Source organism: Drosophila rhopaloa, unplaced genomic scaffold (genome assembly GCF_018152115.1).
Source record: "Drosophila rhopaloa isolate 14029-0021.01 unplaced genomic scaffold, ASM1815211v1 contig_115, whole genome shotgun sequence".
Taxonomy (NCBI): Eukaryota; Metazoa; Arthropoda; class Insecta; order Diptera; family Drosophilidae; genus Drosophila; species Drosophila rhopaloa.
The window spans coordinates 11,807,698-11,823,183 of record NW_025334990.1 but is presented as its reverse complement, the minus strand read 5'-3'; the positions used below and the strand labels follow the sequence as shown (position 1 = coordinate 11,823,183).

Here is a 15,486-nt window from a genome sequence, read left to right as displayed (position 1 = left end):
ACATTTCTGAGGCTGGTTTCTCTGCTGGAAATTGGATACGGATCTCATATGTAAGTGCATTTTTCGGAAGCTGTCGCGAATTGAACTCTTTTCGGGCCACGGACCAAATGGGTTTTCCTTGTTTATTCTGAAGTTAATTGCGAATGCATTCGATGCCAGCGTATTGCCCTGTTGTCTTGATTTGCCGGCGAACAATAATAAAGAAAAAATAGACATGCCAACCTTCACTTTTCGTATTTTTCCCAGCTTGTTTGCAAGTTAAATGCAAACAGAGCGCAGCCAGCCAAACGACAAAGCCCAGAATAAAAAAAAAAAGAGGAGAAAACCCACTCCCCTAAAAAAACAACAGAAATCCACTAGAATAAGTATACGCAGCGTTGGTCGCTGCTTGCTGTTCTCGGGGCACTTTTCGCTTTTACGCCGATATTTTCATTGGATTCGCAACGAGAAAGGCCATGCATGAGGACCCCCCATAAAATTGGGTCAATTGCTGTTAACAATTTGGCAGCGCAATCTTTTGGCCGTTTCGATTTCAAGGCGCTCAGGGAAAAAAACAAAAAGAGAAATAGGAAAAACAACGCGGCCCATAAAAAACGAGCACGTACGAGCGAACCTTTTGAAAAAAAAAACAATTTGCGCATAGAGTTGTTGGCCGGAAAAATAGCCGGTGCAATCGCAGCTGACCCACGGGAAAAGTGGAAAATCCGCTGGGGGGAAAACTCAAGTGCTTGGTCCAAAGTTCGCTGTTCAGGGGCCTGTGCACTAATTAATTAGTGCATTCTGTTTGTTATTCATTTTGCGAGAACATTACGAGCAGGGCTGGCTTAGTTCAACTTTGCTGGCGTTGTGTTTCATAAAGGATAACTTGACTGCCCCGAATTCAACAGCTGAGCTGGGGCATCACTTTCCATTTAATCAACTGGGGGAATAAAGTCGACCCCAATACTTCATCTTTTGTTGCCTTTGAGTGACTGCCAATAAAGTTGCCGCCTGCTTAAAGCTGAGATGCACTTTACCCCACTCTACTTTCAGGCAACTCAGACGACTTCGGAATGATTTCATTTACTTGCAATCAATGAAATTGCACTGATGCAATTTTGTTTTGGCCCGCCCCCCCAAAATAAACAGGCAAGCGGGTGGAATTGAGCTGGGATCGGGATGAAGCAGTTGGGGGATTCGCAAGGAGATGGCAAAAAGTAACAGTTGCAGGAAGGAAACTTCTGGGGCATGGAAGGCACCGGGGGTCACCAACTGTCTGTCACGCTTGCCTGGCAGACATGGCATCCATGGCAGCATTTGGTAGCCAGGAGCGGCTAATGTCTGGCGACAGTCCCCGAATCCCACGAAACCACCTCGTCGCTGGGGTTTCTCATATCGCAGCCAGACACGTAGCCAGCCACTGTGGATTGGGTTCGGGACACAGAGAGATTTGTGAAAGATGTCAGGAACACGCTGCGACAGAGTCGAAAAATGAGCAGGAATCGTAGGCGGAGGTGAGTGTGTCAGCCCCTCCCTGACTTCCCCTAAACAGAATCCCTTTCTTTTTCAGCTTGCCCTGCAGTACATCGCCTTCAGATGAAGAGCAGCCCGCCCAAGTCGAGCAAAATGGAAATGGCCAGACAAGTTTGAGATCCCGATCTCTGTCCAGCCAAGAGCTCTTGGTCCAAGCTTCGTCGGTCTTTGAAAATGAGGCACGGACACCGGCACCACAAGTGGTCGATGTGGCAGTCGGCACTGAATCAAGAACGGAAATCCTGGACTGGAGCACATCATCTCCGTCCCTCGATCAGGATCAGTGGAATGAAGAAGATCTATCTTCGTTTTACGAGGGTTCCAGTCTTCACGATTTACCCAAATTTTCCCTCCGAAATTATCCCCACATTTTGGTGGAGCCAACAAAAGGAGCGAAGGAAAGCGATACAGATCCCAAAAGTTCGCAGCCGAAAGAGAATCCCCCAACGTCTACTCCCATTGAGCCGATATCCGAAGTGCCCTTTGAAGAACCCATTTATGAGAAGGACCTTTCTCCTGCCAAAGAGCCCACGAAATTCACAAGACCCCACATCGATCGATTGTCTTCGGTGTCATCGGATGTTTCGCCCAGCAGCCTTCACCAGTCTTCCTTTGAGGACGACCCTTCTATGAAATTTGCCTCCATTAATGAGATCCTATCACTCCAGAGATCCACCAGCTCCTCAGATCTGTACTATAAGGAAGAACCACTGATCACAAAAACTCAAAAGTTCTATAAAAAAAGTAAGTAATCGAAAGAATCGATTTGAGCATTTGCAATATGATAAATATGTTCCCGAATTATTATTATTATTTATTATTTTATTTCTGCTTATATTTAATATATTTTAAGTTTTTCCTAATCTTCAAAAAAAATTATTTTCATTTATTATTAGATCCAATAGGCTAACACCTATTGTATATGCTAATAGTTTTGTAACATATTTATATGAATTTCTTCTTCTAGGAGCTCCCTTGGTCCCTCGATACGACTCGGAGGACTCATACGCCATAAACAAGGAATTTGTTCCACAGGACGTCATAGTGGAAACTCTCGGTGTGTCCGATACGGAATCGCCGGATTCGTTCAGCGAATACGATGCCGAAAAGCGGAAAAACAGTGATATGTGGGACACTGGGAGTAGGAGTATCGGTTCCAAGGAGTCCTTCACTTTGAGCCGTGCAGGAGGACGACTGGGCTCTGGTATGGTTTTTGTAAGTGAGTGGATAGCATCCCCATAATGGTAGGCCCCTGACCCACTTGTGCCACATCCAGATCTACATGGTGATACCACCAGACGGCGGTTTCGGCTGGGTGATCATGGTGCTGTCATTCCTGGCCCAGCTAATCATCGATGGCCTGATCTTCACCGTGGGCATCCTACTGCCATTTATGGCCAAGGATCTGGGCGTGGAGAGGACGGCGGTGCTGTTCGTGGCCAGTGTCCAGATTGGCTGCTACTTTACCAGTGGAGCATTCGCCGCGGTGCTAATAAATCGGTTTGGTTTCCGGAAGGCTGGCATCGCCGGGGTACTATGCTCCTCATCCGCCATTATGGCCTCCGGCTGGAGCGTGAACCTGGTTATGCTGATCTGCTTCTACAGCGTTCTTGGTAGGTTGACTTTGAGTGGTGATCCGCTAGAAGATGACTAAAAACCCAAGACACCCAGCGCAGGTGGCATGTCGTTGAGCCTGATCTGGGCGAGTTCGCAGCTGATCGTGGGCTACTATTTCGAGCGGTATCGTCCGATGGCCCACGGCTTCTGCTGCAGTGGCGGTGGCATTGGGATAGTGCTCTTTACTTTGCTCAACAGTTGGCTAGTGCCCATCATCGGGTGGAGGAACATGGTCCGGGTGCAGAGCGGACTGGTGCTATTGATCCTGCCAATGGTCATGTGCTTTGTGGAAGTGGCTCCCACCCAGGTGGGACTGTACCACCACCCGGATATCTTGGAGACCAGTTCGGATGAGTATTACGGCAACTTCTACGTGCACGACTACCTGCGTCTATCCACCCAGACCAATAAGAGTCGCAGTTTCATGAGCATGTATGAGCTGCCTCGCAAAAAGCGGCGATGCGCCAAGTTCTGTTCCTGCTGCACCGACTGCTGTGGAAAGAGGCACAAGAAGTCAATGCGCGAAGAGGAGCACAATCTGCTCATTCGTCCTGCACCCATGGAGCGGGATGATTTCTTCTACACAGGACCCGCCGAATACGAAAGGCCACACAGCAAGGAGCGACTGGAGGGCAAGGAGATCATCCTGATGGGATCCGATAAGAATGTAAGTCGGATCTGTTAAAAAAGGCATTTTAAAGGAACCACCCCCTCCCATTGCTTATCCATAGACCCAGCAGGTGAACTATGGTATTAAGAAAATTCACGTAGAAGAAACAAAACAATCCGACCATAGCAGTCACCACAGAATGCAGAGATGGGAAAAGGTGCCCCCAAAGAAACAAAATGCCAAGAGCTGGCGAAATAGCCGGGTTATGCTCACCCTGGTCAAGCTCTTCGACTATCATTTGATGAAAAACTTCGAGTTCCGGGTGCTGGTCGCTTCCGCTTTTCTGTATCCGATGGGCTTCAATATTCCCTACGTTTACTCGAGCGCACGCACCACAATTCCCCGTGAATATGCCCAGTTAATTGGCCCCATAATCGGAGCCACCAACTTTTTGATACGGAACATTTGTGGGTTTCTGGCTTTTAAGCGGAGTACGTGGACCACCTTCATCTGTGGCGGCGGCCTGGTTTTCGGCGGATCTTTCGTCTTCATTAGCGCCTTCTATGGTCAGGACTTGATTTGGTTCCAGTTTCTATACGGCATTTGCTACGGTGTGGCACCAGGTGGGTACATAAGTTTTTTTATCTTACCTTAAAAGGATTCTAATGACCTTGAAGTAATGTAAGCTTGCATCAGCGATACGGTTTTTATATATTTTAATAAATATGAAAATATCTTACCATATAAAACTGAAAAGGTTCCAACAAAGCCTTTTTCGCCACCTTTTCTAAATTATATTTAACCGCTTTGCTCATTTAATATAAGCAAAAGCTAGATATTTCCACAAAGAAAATAATAAATTAATCCTATTTATAAACACCCCTTATCTTATCTAATTTTAGCTGTATTTGCGACCTTGCGAGGACTAATTTATGTGAAGTATCTGGGCTTGTCCAAGCTGACCAACGCCTTTGGGATCACCTCCTTGGCCATGGGATTAGGTGTCTTTCTTGGCACCTCGGTGGCCGGAGAAATGGTGGGCAATACGGGGGACTACACTGCTGCCTTCTGCTTCGCCGGACTGTGCCTCATGGTGTCGGGAGTACTGAAACTAATGCTACCCGCGTTAGTGAAGTGCCACTACCGAAAAGCCCATTGAGGAATCGGATTGCTGGAATCGCGTTATTTATTGGTTGTCCTCCTTGGAACTTGGGATTTAATTTACAAAATGGCTTACGCTCTTCTTGTTTTCTCATTTAATACATACACAAGTGTTATTGACTACTTTACTGGTTATGTTTTGGTTGAATCCGTGTTCGAAATTCTGAATAAATGCGTTTATATTACACTTTTGTTTTTGGTAAGGGATTTTTCAAGAAGGCTGAATACAAATCATATTTCAGAAAGGTTGGTCTGAAATTTAAAGAATATTAAAATGCAATTTCCATTCCTCAGAGTTTTATTTTTGAGGAATTTGACTTCATAAAACCCTTGATATTTTTTACCACCACAAAATGACACTCTCGAACTCATTCGATTATAAAGTGTGCAAAATTTTGATTATGACTGACAAGCTGCGATTTAAAGTTATAGATTCTTTCGTTTCCAGAACTTTGCCTTTGTTAGTTAATTCGGGAGTTTTCCTTCAGGGGTTGACTTTTATTGCAATCCATTTAATGTTATTAGTTAGCTTAATTTACATCTAATATTAGCTTAGTTGCTGAACAACACACTTTGGCTCCATGCATATAGGTTCAAGTGTGTTGTGTTTGGTTTTTCATTTGGTTTTGTTTCCATTTTTCCTTGTTTGGGTATGCAAATGTTCACGCTTCTTTTTTACTTTGATTTGCTTTTAAACTTTGTACGTCTACTGTTCAATGTTTTTGTTTTTTTTTTTCCTTTTGTAATATTTTATGATGATTTTTTACATATTATTTAGAGCTAAAGCAACTAAAAGCGAAATATAAATCAATGTGAACACATAAACGTAAAAATGTTTCAATCCAATTATTTTTGTCCTCTGTCTAAATCTTCTTGATTTTTTTAATATTGTCAGTAGTCTTCCCCATTGTCACCTCTAATTTATTTCACTTTCCGTTGATGTCTCTGCATTTGCCGGTAGCATTAAAATCAATTTCGTATGATAATCTAAATTTAAATTAAAATCTCATTCCGGGATGATCCACACTCCTTATGGCCTTGCTGGTCTTTCTTGTTCACACAGAAAAAGCAATTCTTACGCCTTAAATTAAAATTATATTTATATCGCCTGAACCCTCCTCGACGTGGCTCGTTCATGTGTCGGAATCGGACCTGCAATCGAATTGTAAAAATACATATTTAAATTATATCATTGTTGTTGGGTGAGTCATAATGTACAGAGAAAGAAAAGTTTGTTGTGGGTGTAGCAAAACTAGTTGATAACCTCCGAAATTAAGTCAGAAATCAAAACAAAGGAACTAATTGTGAAATTCAAAATTAAAATATTATATAGGTACTAAAAGATTTTTTGATTGTTTAATGGTTTTGTTTTTAAATTTCAGTATACTTTTGTGAGCTTTTTAATTAAATTTTTTTCTGGATTGATTGGTTATAATTTCTCCAAGTGAAATGTGCCCCAAACTTACCAATTAAAATAGGTCTGTGACCCGTGACAATTGCGCTCGGAGCCGCACCACTTGGATTGCTGGAGCGCCGGGCAGGGCCGTCCGCCCCTTTTGCCGTGCTTAATGACCTTGCGGTAGCGGTGCATCTCGCCGATGCCGCAGCTCTTGCTGCAGGCCGTCCACTCGGACCAGTGGCTTACGCGGCAGTCGCGACGCCGCTGCGCCGAGCTCCGCCTGCGGGTTGCACCACCCACCCCAGCGCCACCCACACCCACACCCCCGACACCAGGGGACTTGCCACCCGCGGGGAGTGACTGCGGGGCCGTCGGGTTGGAGCCGTTTAAATTGCTGGCATCTGTGGAACGCCGATAGCTGCTGGCGATGCTCTGCAGGATCGCATGCTTGTCGTTCTTCGGCACCACGCTGACCACCTGACCAGGTGACGGCTGCAGGCTATTGTTGTTGCTGTAGCTGCAAGTGGATAAGGTCAACGTTTCATTGAGTTCGGTTCACGGAGCTTGGGCTTATAAAATGGTATGTCCTGAAGGTGATTTTAATCTACCTGGTTAGTTGGTTAATTAAATCACTGTTTTAAAGAAATTTATTTAATAAAAATCCCTTGATTATATGGTTTATGACGCTTTGAGATTATTATAAACATCATTTTGGGTAGATAATGTAATTTAAATTCCTATGAACTACATAGATATTATATCAATATACATATTTATCAAAAATAAAATGTACCTTTGGTTGTTATACAATTTAAATTTAAAGAAATTAGAAAATACTTATATACTCTTGAATTTCATTTTCTCTAAATGTTTCTTAAAAACATACCACACTTATTTGAATTACAATTTTTTAATCTCCACAAATGGTTCTATTTGCGGAGCGTAGACTTTATAAGCTAAGACCCAACCTGACATTCCCTGCTTTACTGATTTGCCTTAGTAGCTTTACTTGCCGACGCTAAAAGACTGCCACATTACACATACGACCCGTGTGCCCCCCATCTCCACCTACGTTTCGCCAAAAAGGTGTGCACGTTGCCTGCTCACGTTTGTTATTTCAGCACATCAACTGTGGAAAATTTCAATTTAAATTTGCCTTTTGCCAGCCTTCGTGCCGTGTTGCTGGCTGACAGACACAGAGCCCAAAAGGCCCAGCTCCCGATACCCGGAGTACCCGGAATTCAGGACTTTTGGCGGACCCACGCGCGAACCACAATCCCCCCAAAAAAAAACCCCTCCCCCCCAGAACTTCGCGGATCCACGACGTTTGGCTGTGGCGCTGCCTGGCTTCCTTCCTTCCTGCCTTCCTTCCTGGGCAACTTCCGTGTTTTGTTTCCTGCAGTTTTTCGTTTATTTGCATACACATGCCGCGCGTATGCCGCGTGCAAAATCGCGCAAATAATAATAAAAAATCAAAAGGCAGACGAACAGGCACAGCACAACTGACGAGCAACCCGGAGGAGGAAAAGCGCAAATAAATTGGCAAAAATATTGAAAGACCCAAGAGAAGGCGCCGAGCGCCATGGGCCCAACGAAAATAATGAGGAAAATTCCCAAATTGAAATTACATACAACATTTCAGCTTCTCTCCCTTCTCAAATACCTTTCCCTTCTTTGCACGAAGTTTCTGCCGAGTTCTTCTTCCTGGGAACATGGAAGTTATTAGCGACAATTTGCTTCGATCATGTTCACGGCAATTACTGTTAGATGAGCACATCAAAATGTATTAAGTAAATGTTGTTTCAGGAGCAATTTGCATTTCCACAGCTCAGGAAAATGGCTGTGACTCAGCTATCGGACATGTGACGGGAAAATTGCTCATCAGGCCGAAGCGAATTGGTTTTCCAAATTGAAAAGCGAAAGCCATTTGGTATTAATTTAAAAACTCGGTTTGCCCATACTGCATAATTGACGTGACAATTGTCAGGCCTGAATACAATGATTATAAAATTTGACATGGCGAAAACATCAGGGGAACAAGTAATTATTTTAATGCAGTCAGTGGAAACATACAATTATGGTTGGCAAATTGGTTTATTACTACTTTTATACGCCAAATTTAAGGCAGAAAATTCATTTGGTAAAATAAACATGTTACGCCTGTTTTAGGTTACCAAAATGAAGTAAATTTAATTTGAAAACCGAGTTCACCTTTTCTATGAATAAACTATTTTATTTTAATAATTTAAGGCGTACAAACGTAGTTAATAAATCTATATAGTTAGATGCACAGTTTTTGGTTTCCTATTTTTCAGATCTGAATTCGCCATCAGAGAATCGTGCAGCAGAGGACCTCTCCCTGGGGTTGGGCATATACAGTGGCCACTGGCGCTTGACCACCCACCACAACGGTGGGTCGTGGCGGTGGCATCATGACCACAGGCGGTGGCGGTGGTGCTCCAATGATCACAGCTGGTGGCGGCGGTGGTGCAATCACCACTGGTGGCGGTGCAAACCCAATGCCCACGCCCACGCCCATGGGCGGTGGACGTGGTGGTCCGCCGATATTGATGCCGACATTTACACGAGGGGGCGGTGGTCCGTAGGCGATTCCGGGTCCCCTGGGAGGCGGTCCTCCGTATCCACGTCCTGGCGGTGGCATCTCGACCGATGGCTAAAAACTGACTGACCAGCACCTTCGGGTCGATTGGCTTCTTGAGTTCTTCGTTCTTATCTCCACTTTTGCCTCGAGTGTCCGCTGGTAATTAACTATCAATTACTGTGATTTTTTTTTGGGTGGCTTCTGTTTCCGCTGATTAGATATGCGATAGGCGGAGCTTACATTCCCAGGCTGATAAGAGAAACACCCGATTATTGATAAGATGATGTTTTATATTACGATATGATATGCATGGGCTCTGATTCACGGCCCCTTCACTTGCCTTGGGGAAAGCCCCTGACCTCCGATTTAGGAAATGACGCATTTGCAGTGGCAGCATTTTCGTTTCGGTGGTTCTGCTGCAATATCTCGTTTTTGGATTGGTGGTGGTTCATTCGTTTCCTGTATTCCCTGCTCCTGTTGCTGTTCTTGAGTCAAAGCTGCACTGAGGGAATACCGCTTGCCAAACTTGTCGTTACTTTGCTCGGAAACGACACCCACTAAAACAGTTCCAATGGGTGTGGCAGGTTCTATAACTTCCTCGGTTACTTCTATGACCTCAGTCACTTGCCCATTATTTGAGGACTCCACAACCACCTCTCTTTCCACCACTTCTACAAACTGAGGATCGTCTATAACCAGATCAGTTAGAATGAAACTATTAAGTGGTTTCACTTGTGGCTTGGGAGGAGGTGAGGGAACTGGTGTAACATTCACAGACTCTACAATCACCTCCGTTTGTGCCAGATTCGATGGTGGTATTCTGAGTTTCAGAGGTGGACTGGGTGGAGGTGTGGGAGTGGGAGTAACCTCCAGGGAAGCCACAATAACCGCCGTTTCCGCTAAGCTTGGCCTGGGAACGAAACCCACTTCAATAGGGCCTTGAATTGATAGACTCCTTGGTGGTGTATTAACGGGTGTAACGTCAATAATCTCCACATAAGCCTCGTCTTCGCTAAATCTATCCACTTCCACTGTGGGACTGTGTGGAGCGGTATTGTAAGGGGTGACTTCCTCAACCGTCACATAGTCATCAACTTCGATTAGACTTTCTCTGGAAATAAAAGGAAACTGTTCGGGGGGAGGCGATGATGTTGGCGTTACTTCCAGGGACTCCACAACCAGCTCTTGAACCAAACTTGCGCGTGGCATATAATTAGTTGTCACTATTGATCGAAGTGGAGGGTCGGGAGTGACTTCTATCTCTTCCACAATTGATTCCACGACGCCTGTTTGAGGCGCATAACCATTTTGAAAAACTGGCTGTGACGGTTGCGTGATTTCAATGTCCTCCACAATATTTTCAACATAACCTGTTTGCGGAAATATGTCCATTGGCTCTGGGGATTGATAGGGTGGACTATATTCTGTGACTTCTATGTTCTCCACAATCGATTCTACAAAACCTGAGCGAGGAGGGAAACCAATTGGGAGTGGTGGCCTTATTGGAGTTTCAACTTCTTCCGTGACTTCTTCCGTGACTTCTATATTTTCCACTATTGAATTTACAAAACCCGATCGACGAGGAAAACTCATTTGTATTGGGGATTGCACAGGAGAATCCACTTCTTCTTTGACTTCTATGTTTTCCACAATCGATTCTACTAAGCCTGTTTGCGGGATCAGGCCAATTGGCACTGGAGGTTGGGGAGGATTAACTTCTTCAGTGACTTCTATACTCTCAACAATAGACTCCACGAATCCAGATCTAGGTAGATAACCACTCTGCGCTGGTGGTCGCAATGGAGGATCCACTTCTGTAGTGATTTCCATATTTTCTACAATGGATTCCACATTGCCAGGCTGGGGAGTAAACTCTTTTTGAGCGGGAAGCAGGAAAGGAGGATCATCTTCTTTTATGACCTCTATGTTTTCCACTATACTTTCTACAAAGCCTCCAGGAACAGAATTTTGTACTGGAATTGGTAAAACAGGTTCGGGTGGTATTACTTCTATATTTTCAACAATTGATTCCACGCAGACTGGCTCAGAATCAAAGCCATTAGCTGGAAGGAGAAATGGAGAGTCGTCGACTTCTGTCGAGACTTCGATGTTCTCCACAATCGACTCCTCAGCATCAAAACCACCGGGTGGAAGAAGAAAGGGGGAATCCGCTTCAATATTTTCCACAACTGATTCCACTACCACATCTCCAGGAACGTTGCCAATTTGTACAATATTCTGCACAGGAGGATCTACTTTTATAACTTCTATGTCCTCCACAGTAGTCTCTACTAATCCTGATCGAGGATAATAGCCTTTTGGAGCTGGGGCCTGTGTAGAAATGGATGCTACGGCTCCTTCTATATTCCCCACAATCCTAGCCACAAAACCTGGTTGAGGAATAAACTCCGGTTCCTGTTGAATCTGTGCAGAAAAGTCAACTTGCACATTCTCCACAATAGTTTCCGGTGGATTAATATTCATTCTGGGAATATAACCTGTTGGGGGCAGTGAAGGTTCCACTGATTCCACAAAAACATCTGTTTGAACCACTTCTGCGATGGGAGAAAGAGGAGGCTGCTGAGCTCCCGGGAAGAATCCTGTCTGCACTTGAAGCTGTGGAGGTGCATAGGGTGGAGGATCCAATTGTTCAATTATGATTTCCTCTTCCACCACCCTAGTGTGGTTTTGGGTTTGCTTAAACGTTTCCTTTGTCTCCGTTTGCCAAACCACGGTGGTGAATTCATCTGAAGCAGATGTAGTGTCCAATATCTCCTCTGTGTCCACAACATCCCTCTCGGGTGAGAGATCAAGATCCGTGGAGGGATTGGGTGAGGGCTGGTTCCAAAAGGCCTGGGGTTCCCAAACCACATTGAAACCCACCTCCTCGGTGGGTGTGAGGAATGGCGGTGAGGTCTCTGGCAAAGGTGGAGGTGGCGAAGTCTTTTGCTTGTGGTGGTGATGGTGCTTTCGGGGCTTTGCTCCATTCTCCACCAGAATCACTTCCTCTCGCTCCACAACTTCCACATTCTCCTGTCTTTCCTGATGATGATGGTGATGCCTGTGATGGTGATGATGATGGCGTTGCTTCGGTGCCGGAGAACCCTCGATGTTGACTATCTCGATGGTCTCCTGGATTGTGCCACTGCTCGTGGCTATCGTTTCTATCGTTTCATTAACACTTCTCTCCTCCACAATGGTCGTTTTCATTTTGTCGCTGATTATTCCGTCTCGTTTTCGTTGTGCCCATTAACTGAAACCCCAAACGCTTTGTTCGGCCCATTTATACACGGTGTTTATGTCATGGGAAATGTATTTTCATGCGTTAAATCCTTGTACAGATAAGATAGTTACTATATCTAAGCAATGTGGCAACTATTTGTCTTCGACCCCGCCGTCTGTGTATCGGTCTCTGGAAATTGTTAAGGCTTATGTTTGATCGAATTTTTGACTGTGATTTCCGCATGCTTACTAGTGGCACTCTTCTGTTGATTTTGATTCTGATTCTTGCGTCGCTGATTGTGGGCTGCACTGCCAGCGATTACCGTAAAGGTGGCTGGTGGGATTCCGGACATGTTGCTGGCACTTAACTCTTTGCCCGATTGCCGGCAATTCTTCTACTTTTATAGGCCACCCGCGACAGGGCATTCGATAAGATAGTAATTACTTCGAAACTGGCCCCGAGTACTCCGCACATTTGGCAGCCGTATCTGGTATCTGGGGTCCCCGGCCTTTGTCTTCGACCCTGTCACAGTGCCAGGAAAATGGCGAATCGACAACGCCCACTCCTCGCAGGCCCTTGGCACTCGAACACGTCCCGGACTGGTGGGGATTGTCATTAAATATGCAGGTTACCAGTGCCAATGGTGCCAAAATCCACTCCAGCAGCTTCGGCTTTGGCCAAAAGTGGCACGAAAATAGACAACTAGCCGAGGAAAGGGGATGCGGATGTGGATGTGGGACTGGAACTGTTAGCAGGGATTAGTTGTAGTTTGGCCCCGTCGTCCGGAGTTTCGGGGATCTAAGGAATAGGGCGGCTTTTTAAAGATGCAGCATTACCCAGGTACGTGCCAGTCGGGCCACTCTCCTTTGGCTCTTTAGTTTCCTTAGCTCTGCCCCATCCGACGCCTCCAAAGTGGTGTAATGTGCTTTGAAGTGTGCCAGAAAGCTGTTTTCCTTCCACCCACTCGCTTGTTTTTCCAACAGCTCCGGGCTTGGCACGTTGCTTTAAATATGTGAATGCATATGTACACACGGAGTGTTGAAAGTAGTTGGTCTTGAGTTAGGGGGAAAGCACTTTACGCATATGTTAAATAGGGCCAATTGAAGCGCTTTCTGCACTCCAAAACAGATTACGTATACGAAATGTGGCATTTAAAGCTTACTCTTGGCCTAAAACTGTTGGAGCCGTTAGCTGTGACATTAATGAAAACGGTTTCAACCTCTTGGGTATAAACAGCCAACCAAAGGTTGCTGATATCCGAACTCAGCCATATCTATTGATAAATCATTTGTTTTTGTCAATCGATAATTATAAGATAACCTTTTTTTTTACGTTTTGTTTATAGTTCACTTAACGCGTTGTCACTGTCATTTTTTACCCAATTTCAAAGCTTAAAATTCGACCTAGAGCTTCCGCCACCTTGAACTATTCACGTTATAAACTTACAAATAGTAAACGTTTATTGAACAAGATTTAAGATGTCCGATAAAACGTTATCAATAATCTTTCCTACGATTAATTAGAAAAAACCAATAGAAATCAGGTTGTCATTAGGCCAAGTAGGAAAAATATAGCATGAGTAAGTGATATCTTATCTTATAAGCAAAATCATCCATTTCATTGTAAAAATATAATTTAATTTATTTTAATTAAATTGCAACTTTTCCCCAAATAAGTGTGTCCTTTTATTGTATTAAAAATATTATAAACCTTCAATTATAAACTATGAAACTAATTCTGAATCCAGATGAATACTCGAATGTTGTATAAAGCCAATTGCAATTACCAAAAAAAGTTCCCTTACCAAATGAAAGCTTAGTTTGTTGGCTTTTAGTTGTGCTATCTTCGTAGGTATACCACCCCCTCCCCCCTCCACCTATTAAAAGTTTCTCTTTGCTAAATTACATTTCTACAACGTTGTGTTCATTTTCATTTGATTTTTCTACTTTTTTTCTAGTTTAGCTTATGGCACATTTGCAGCACTTACTTGGGATTCATTTTGGCCAACAACTGGGACCGGATTCGCTGCCTCTCGTCGTCGAATTGTTGCAACTGTTGCTGCTCCGTCTGTCGCTCCCGTTCGATGCTGGCGGACAGCTCGTTGTTCATCTCCACGTGGTTGTGCTCCGCATCCAGGTGGGTTTGGGTCTGGACCGTCTCGTACTTGCGATCGTCCTCGGCAATGTTGAACACCTCGCTCAGCTCGTACTCCTTCAGCTGAAAATAGGGAGTGGAGTGGGTTCGGAATGTTAGTCCCCGGGTCCAGACACATGTGCAGCATATTAATTTACGGGGATTATGTGCCCGGCATCAGCAACACTGTATGCTGTGTACAGGATGTGGAATGCCGAGCAGGGGGACACGGCACCCAAGGACCGGGAGTACAGGTGCTCTTAACGCGCTGCTAATTTCAATTTGTGGCAAATATTGACACAGCCACAGGGAGCAGCAGCGGTATGGAATGGCCACGAATCCCCATGGAATGAGAGGGTACCAAGCGAAAGTATTGATTTGGCTTAGACTTCACGTATCTCGCAGCAAATATTTGCTATAAATCATACATGCTATGAGCTGATCAGCGCACAGATATAAATTTAATTGAATGCCAAAATAGATAGATTGACTTTGAATCGATAGGAATGGTCGGGTTCGATCTAAAAACATTTAATCTTTCTTATAACAAAGTAAAGCAATGGTTTAAGTGTGCAAAAAGAGTAATAATACTGTTAGAAAGTAATGGAACTGACGTTTAAATAAACAATTCTCGGAAAAAAACCTATAGGGACAGCATATAAATAGAATACATATTTAATAAAACTTTCCGCCTTATCACCACCTCCTACCCAACAAATCCTCCACGGGAGTATACCCAACTTTTCAAAGACATGTCGAGGGTATGAAAAACTTTGTTTGGTGCGCTGTCGCGCATTTTAATTTATTTGTTTGGGCCGCTGTCATTTTCTATACACAATACGCATTGTTATTGTTGTCCCCTTCGCTTTTGGCTGGCTTATCTTGGTCTACCTTTTGGTACCTACATTCTGCAAATGCGTCGACAGCGGCGCCAACAACCACAACGAAAACAGCAAACCTTAGGCACTAAAAATACAAACAAAAAAAAAGTCCAGAAAAAAAAGAAAACAATGCAGAAGAGCCGCGTGTTGCTTTTGTGGCATTAAAATACACAATAATCCAGCGCACACACACAAAAAAAAAAGCTAGAGCGCGGAAGGGGGTGGGGGGGCTGGAAAAACTGTGAAATTCCTTGTGGATTACCCAGACGGCGAGCGAAACCCTCAGCATTCCTGGCTGCCGAGATTACGTGCCTTTTGCCATTCACTAAATGACACACAAATATTCCA

General features: G+C 44.4%; 4 protein-coding genes across 7 annotated transcripts in view; 1 reads left to right on the top strand and 3 right to left on the bottom strand.

Moving 5' to 3' along the window:
• The first annotated feature begins 1,439 nt into the window (after positions 1 to 1,439).
• Positions 1,440 to 4,909, top strand: LOC108045062. Of its 4 annotated transcripts, none has more exons than XM_017124242.2 (7): positions 1,440 to 1,493; positions 1,550 to 2,256; positions 2,480 to 2,727; positions 2,789 to 3,125; positions 3,189 to 3,796; positions 3,861 to 4,362; positions 4,642 to 4,909. In XM_017124242.2, the coding sequence occupies exons 1-7, from the start codon at positions 1,471 to 1,473 to the stop codon at positions 4,896 to 4,898; spliced, it is 2,682 nt and encodes an 893-aa protein (XP_016979731.1). In that variant the 5' UTR covers positions 1,440 to 1,470; the 3' UTR covers positions 4,899 to 4,909. The 4 variants fall into 4 exon arrangements, with proteins under 4 accessions (XP_016979731.1, XP_044313924.1, XP_016979733.1 ...); XM_044457989.1 differs by having other exon boundaries at positions 2,480 to 2,731; positions 3,184 to 3,796; XM_017124244.1 differs by lacking the exons at positions 3,861 to 4,362; positions 4,642 to 4,909 and having other exon boundaries at positions 2,480 to 2,731; positions 3,189 to 3,580.
• The window catches only part of LOC108045064, a 48,291-nt gene continuing 37,707 nt past the window's right edge, over positions 4,903 to 15,486 (bottom strand). Inside the window, exons 4-6 of the mRNA XM_017124245.2 lie at positions 14,112 to 14,341; positions 6,367 to 6,816; positions 4,903 to 6,052 (exon numbers count right to left, since the gene is read on the bottom strand). Coding sequence (XP_016979734.1) covers positions 6,034 to 6,052; positions 6,367 to 6,816; positions 14,112 to 14,341 — 699 coding nt within the window. The 3' untranslated portion in view covers positions 4,903 to 6,033. The remainder of the gene's footprint in view (positions 6,053 to 6,366; positions 6,817 to 14,111; positions 14,342 to 15,486) is intronic.
• On the bottom strand, positions 8,517 to 8,996 carry LOC108045065 (neural Wiskott-Aldrich syndrome protein). Its single transcript, XM_017124246.1, has one exon. It carries the CDS (start codon positions 8,959 to 8,961, stop codon positions 8,629 to 8,631), a length of 333 nt encoding a protein of 110 aa, XP_016979735.1. The 5' UTR covers positions 8,962 to 8,996; the 3' UTR covers positions 8,517 to 8,628.
• Positions 9,058 to 12,596, bottom strand: LOC108045061 (titin). Its single transcript, XM_017124241.2, has 3 exons — positions 12,374 to 12,596; positions 9,242 to 12,313; positions 9,058 to 9,150 (listed from the first exon to the last, which is right to left on the bottom strand). The coding sequence occupies exon 2, from the start codon at positions 12,109 to 12,111 to the stop codon at positions 9,268 to 9,270; it is 2,844 nt and encodes a 947-aa protein (XP_016979730.1). The 5' UTR covers positions 12,112 to 12,313; positions 12,374 to 12,596; the 3' UTR covers positions 9,058 to 9,150; positions 9,242 to 9,267.

Excerpts from the sequence above, each read along its gene's own strand:
- LOC108045061 (XM_017124241.2), bottom strand. The coding sequence starts at position 12,111 with ATGAAAACGACCATTGTGGAGGAGAGAAGTGTTAATGAAACGATAGAA.
- LOC108045062 (XM_044457989.1), top strand. The coding sequence starts at position 1,471 with ATGAGCAGGAATCGTAGGCGGAG. Across the intron at positions 1,494-1,549 it reads AGCAGGAATCGTAGGCGGAG|CTTGCCCTGCAGTACATCGC; the intron begins GTGAGTGTGTCA and ends TTTCTTTTTCAG. Across the intron at positions 3,126-3,183 it reads CTGCTTCTACAGCGTTCTTG|CGCAGGTGGCATGTCGTTGA; the intron begins GTAGGTTGACTT and ends CAAGACACCCAG.
- LOC108045065 (XM_017124246.1), bottom strand. The coding sequence starts at position 8,961 with ATGCCACCGCCAGGACGTGGATACGGAGGACCGCCTCCCAGGGGACCC.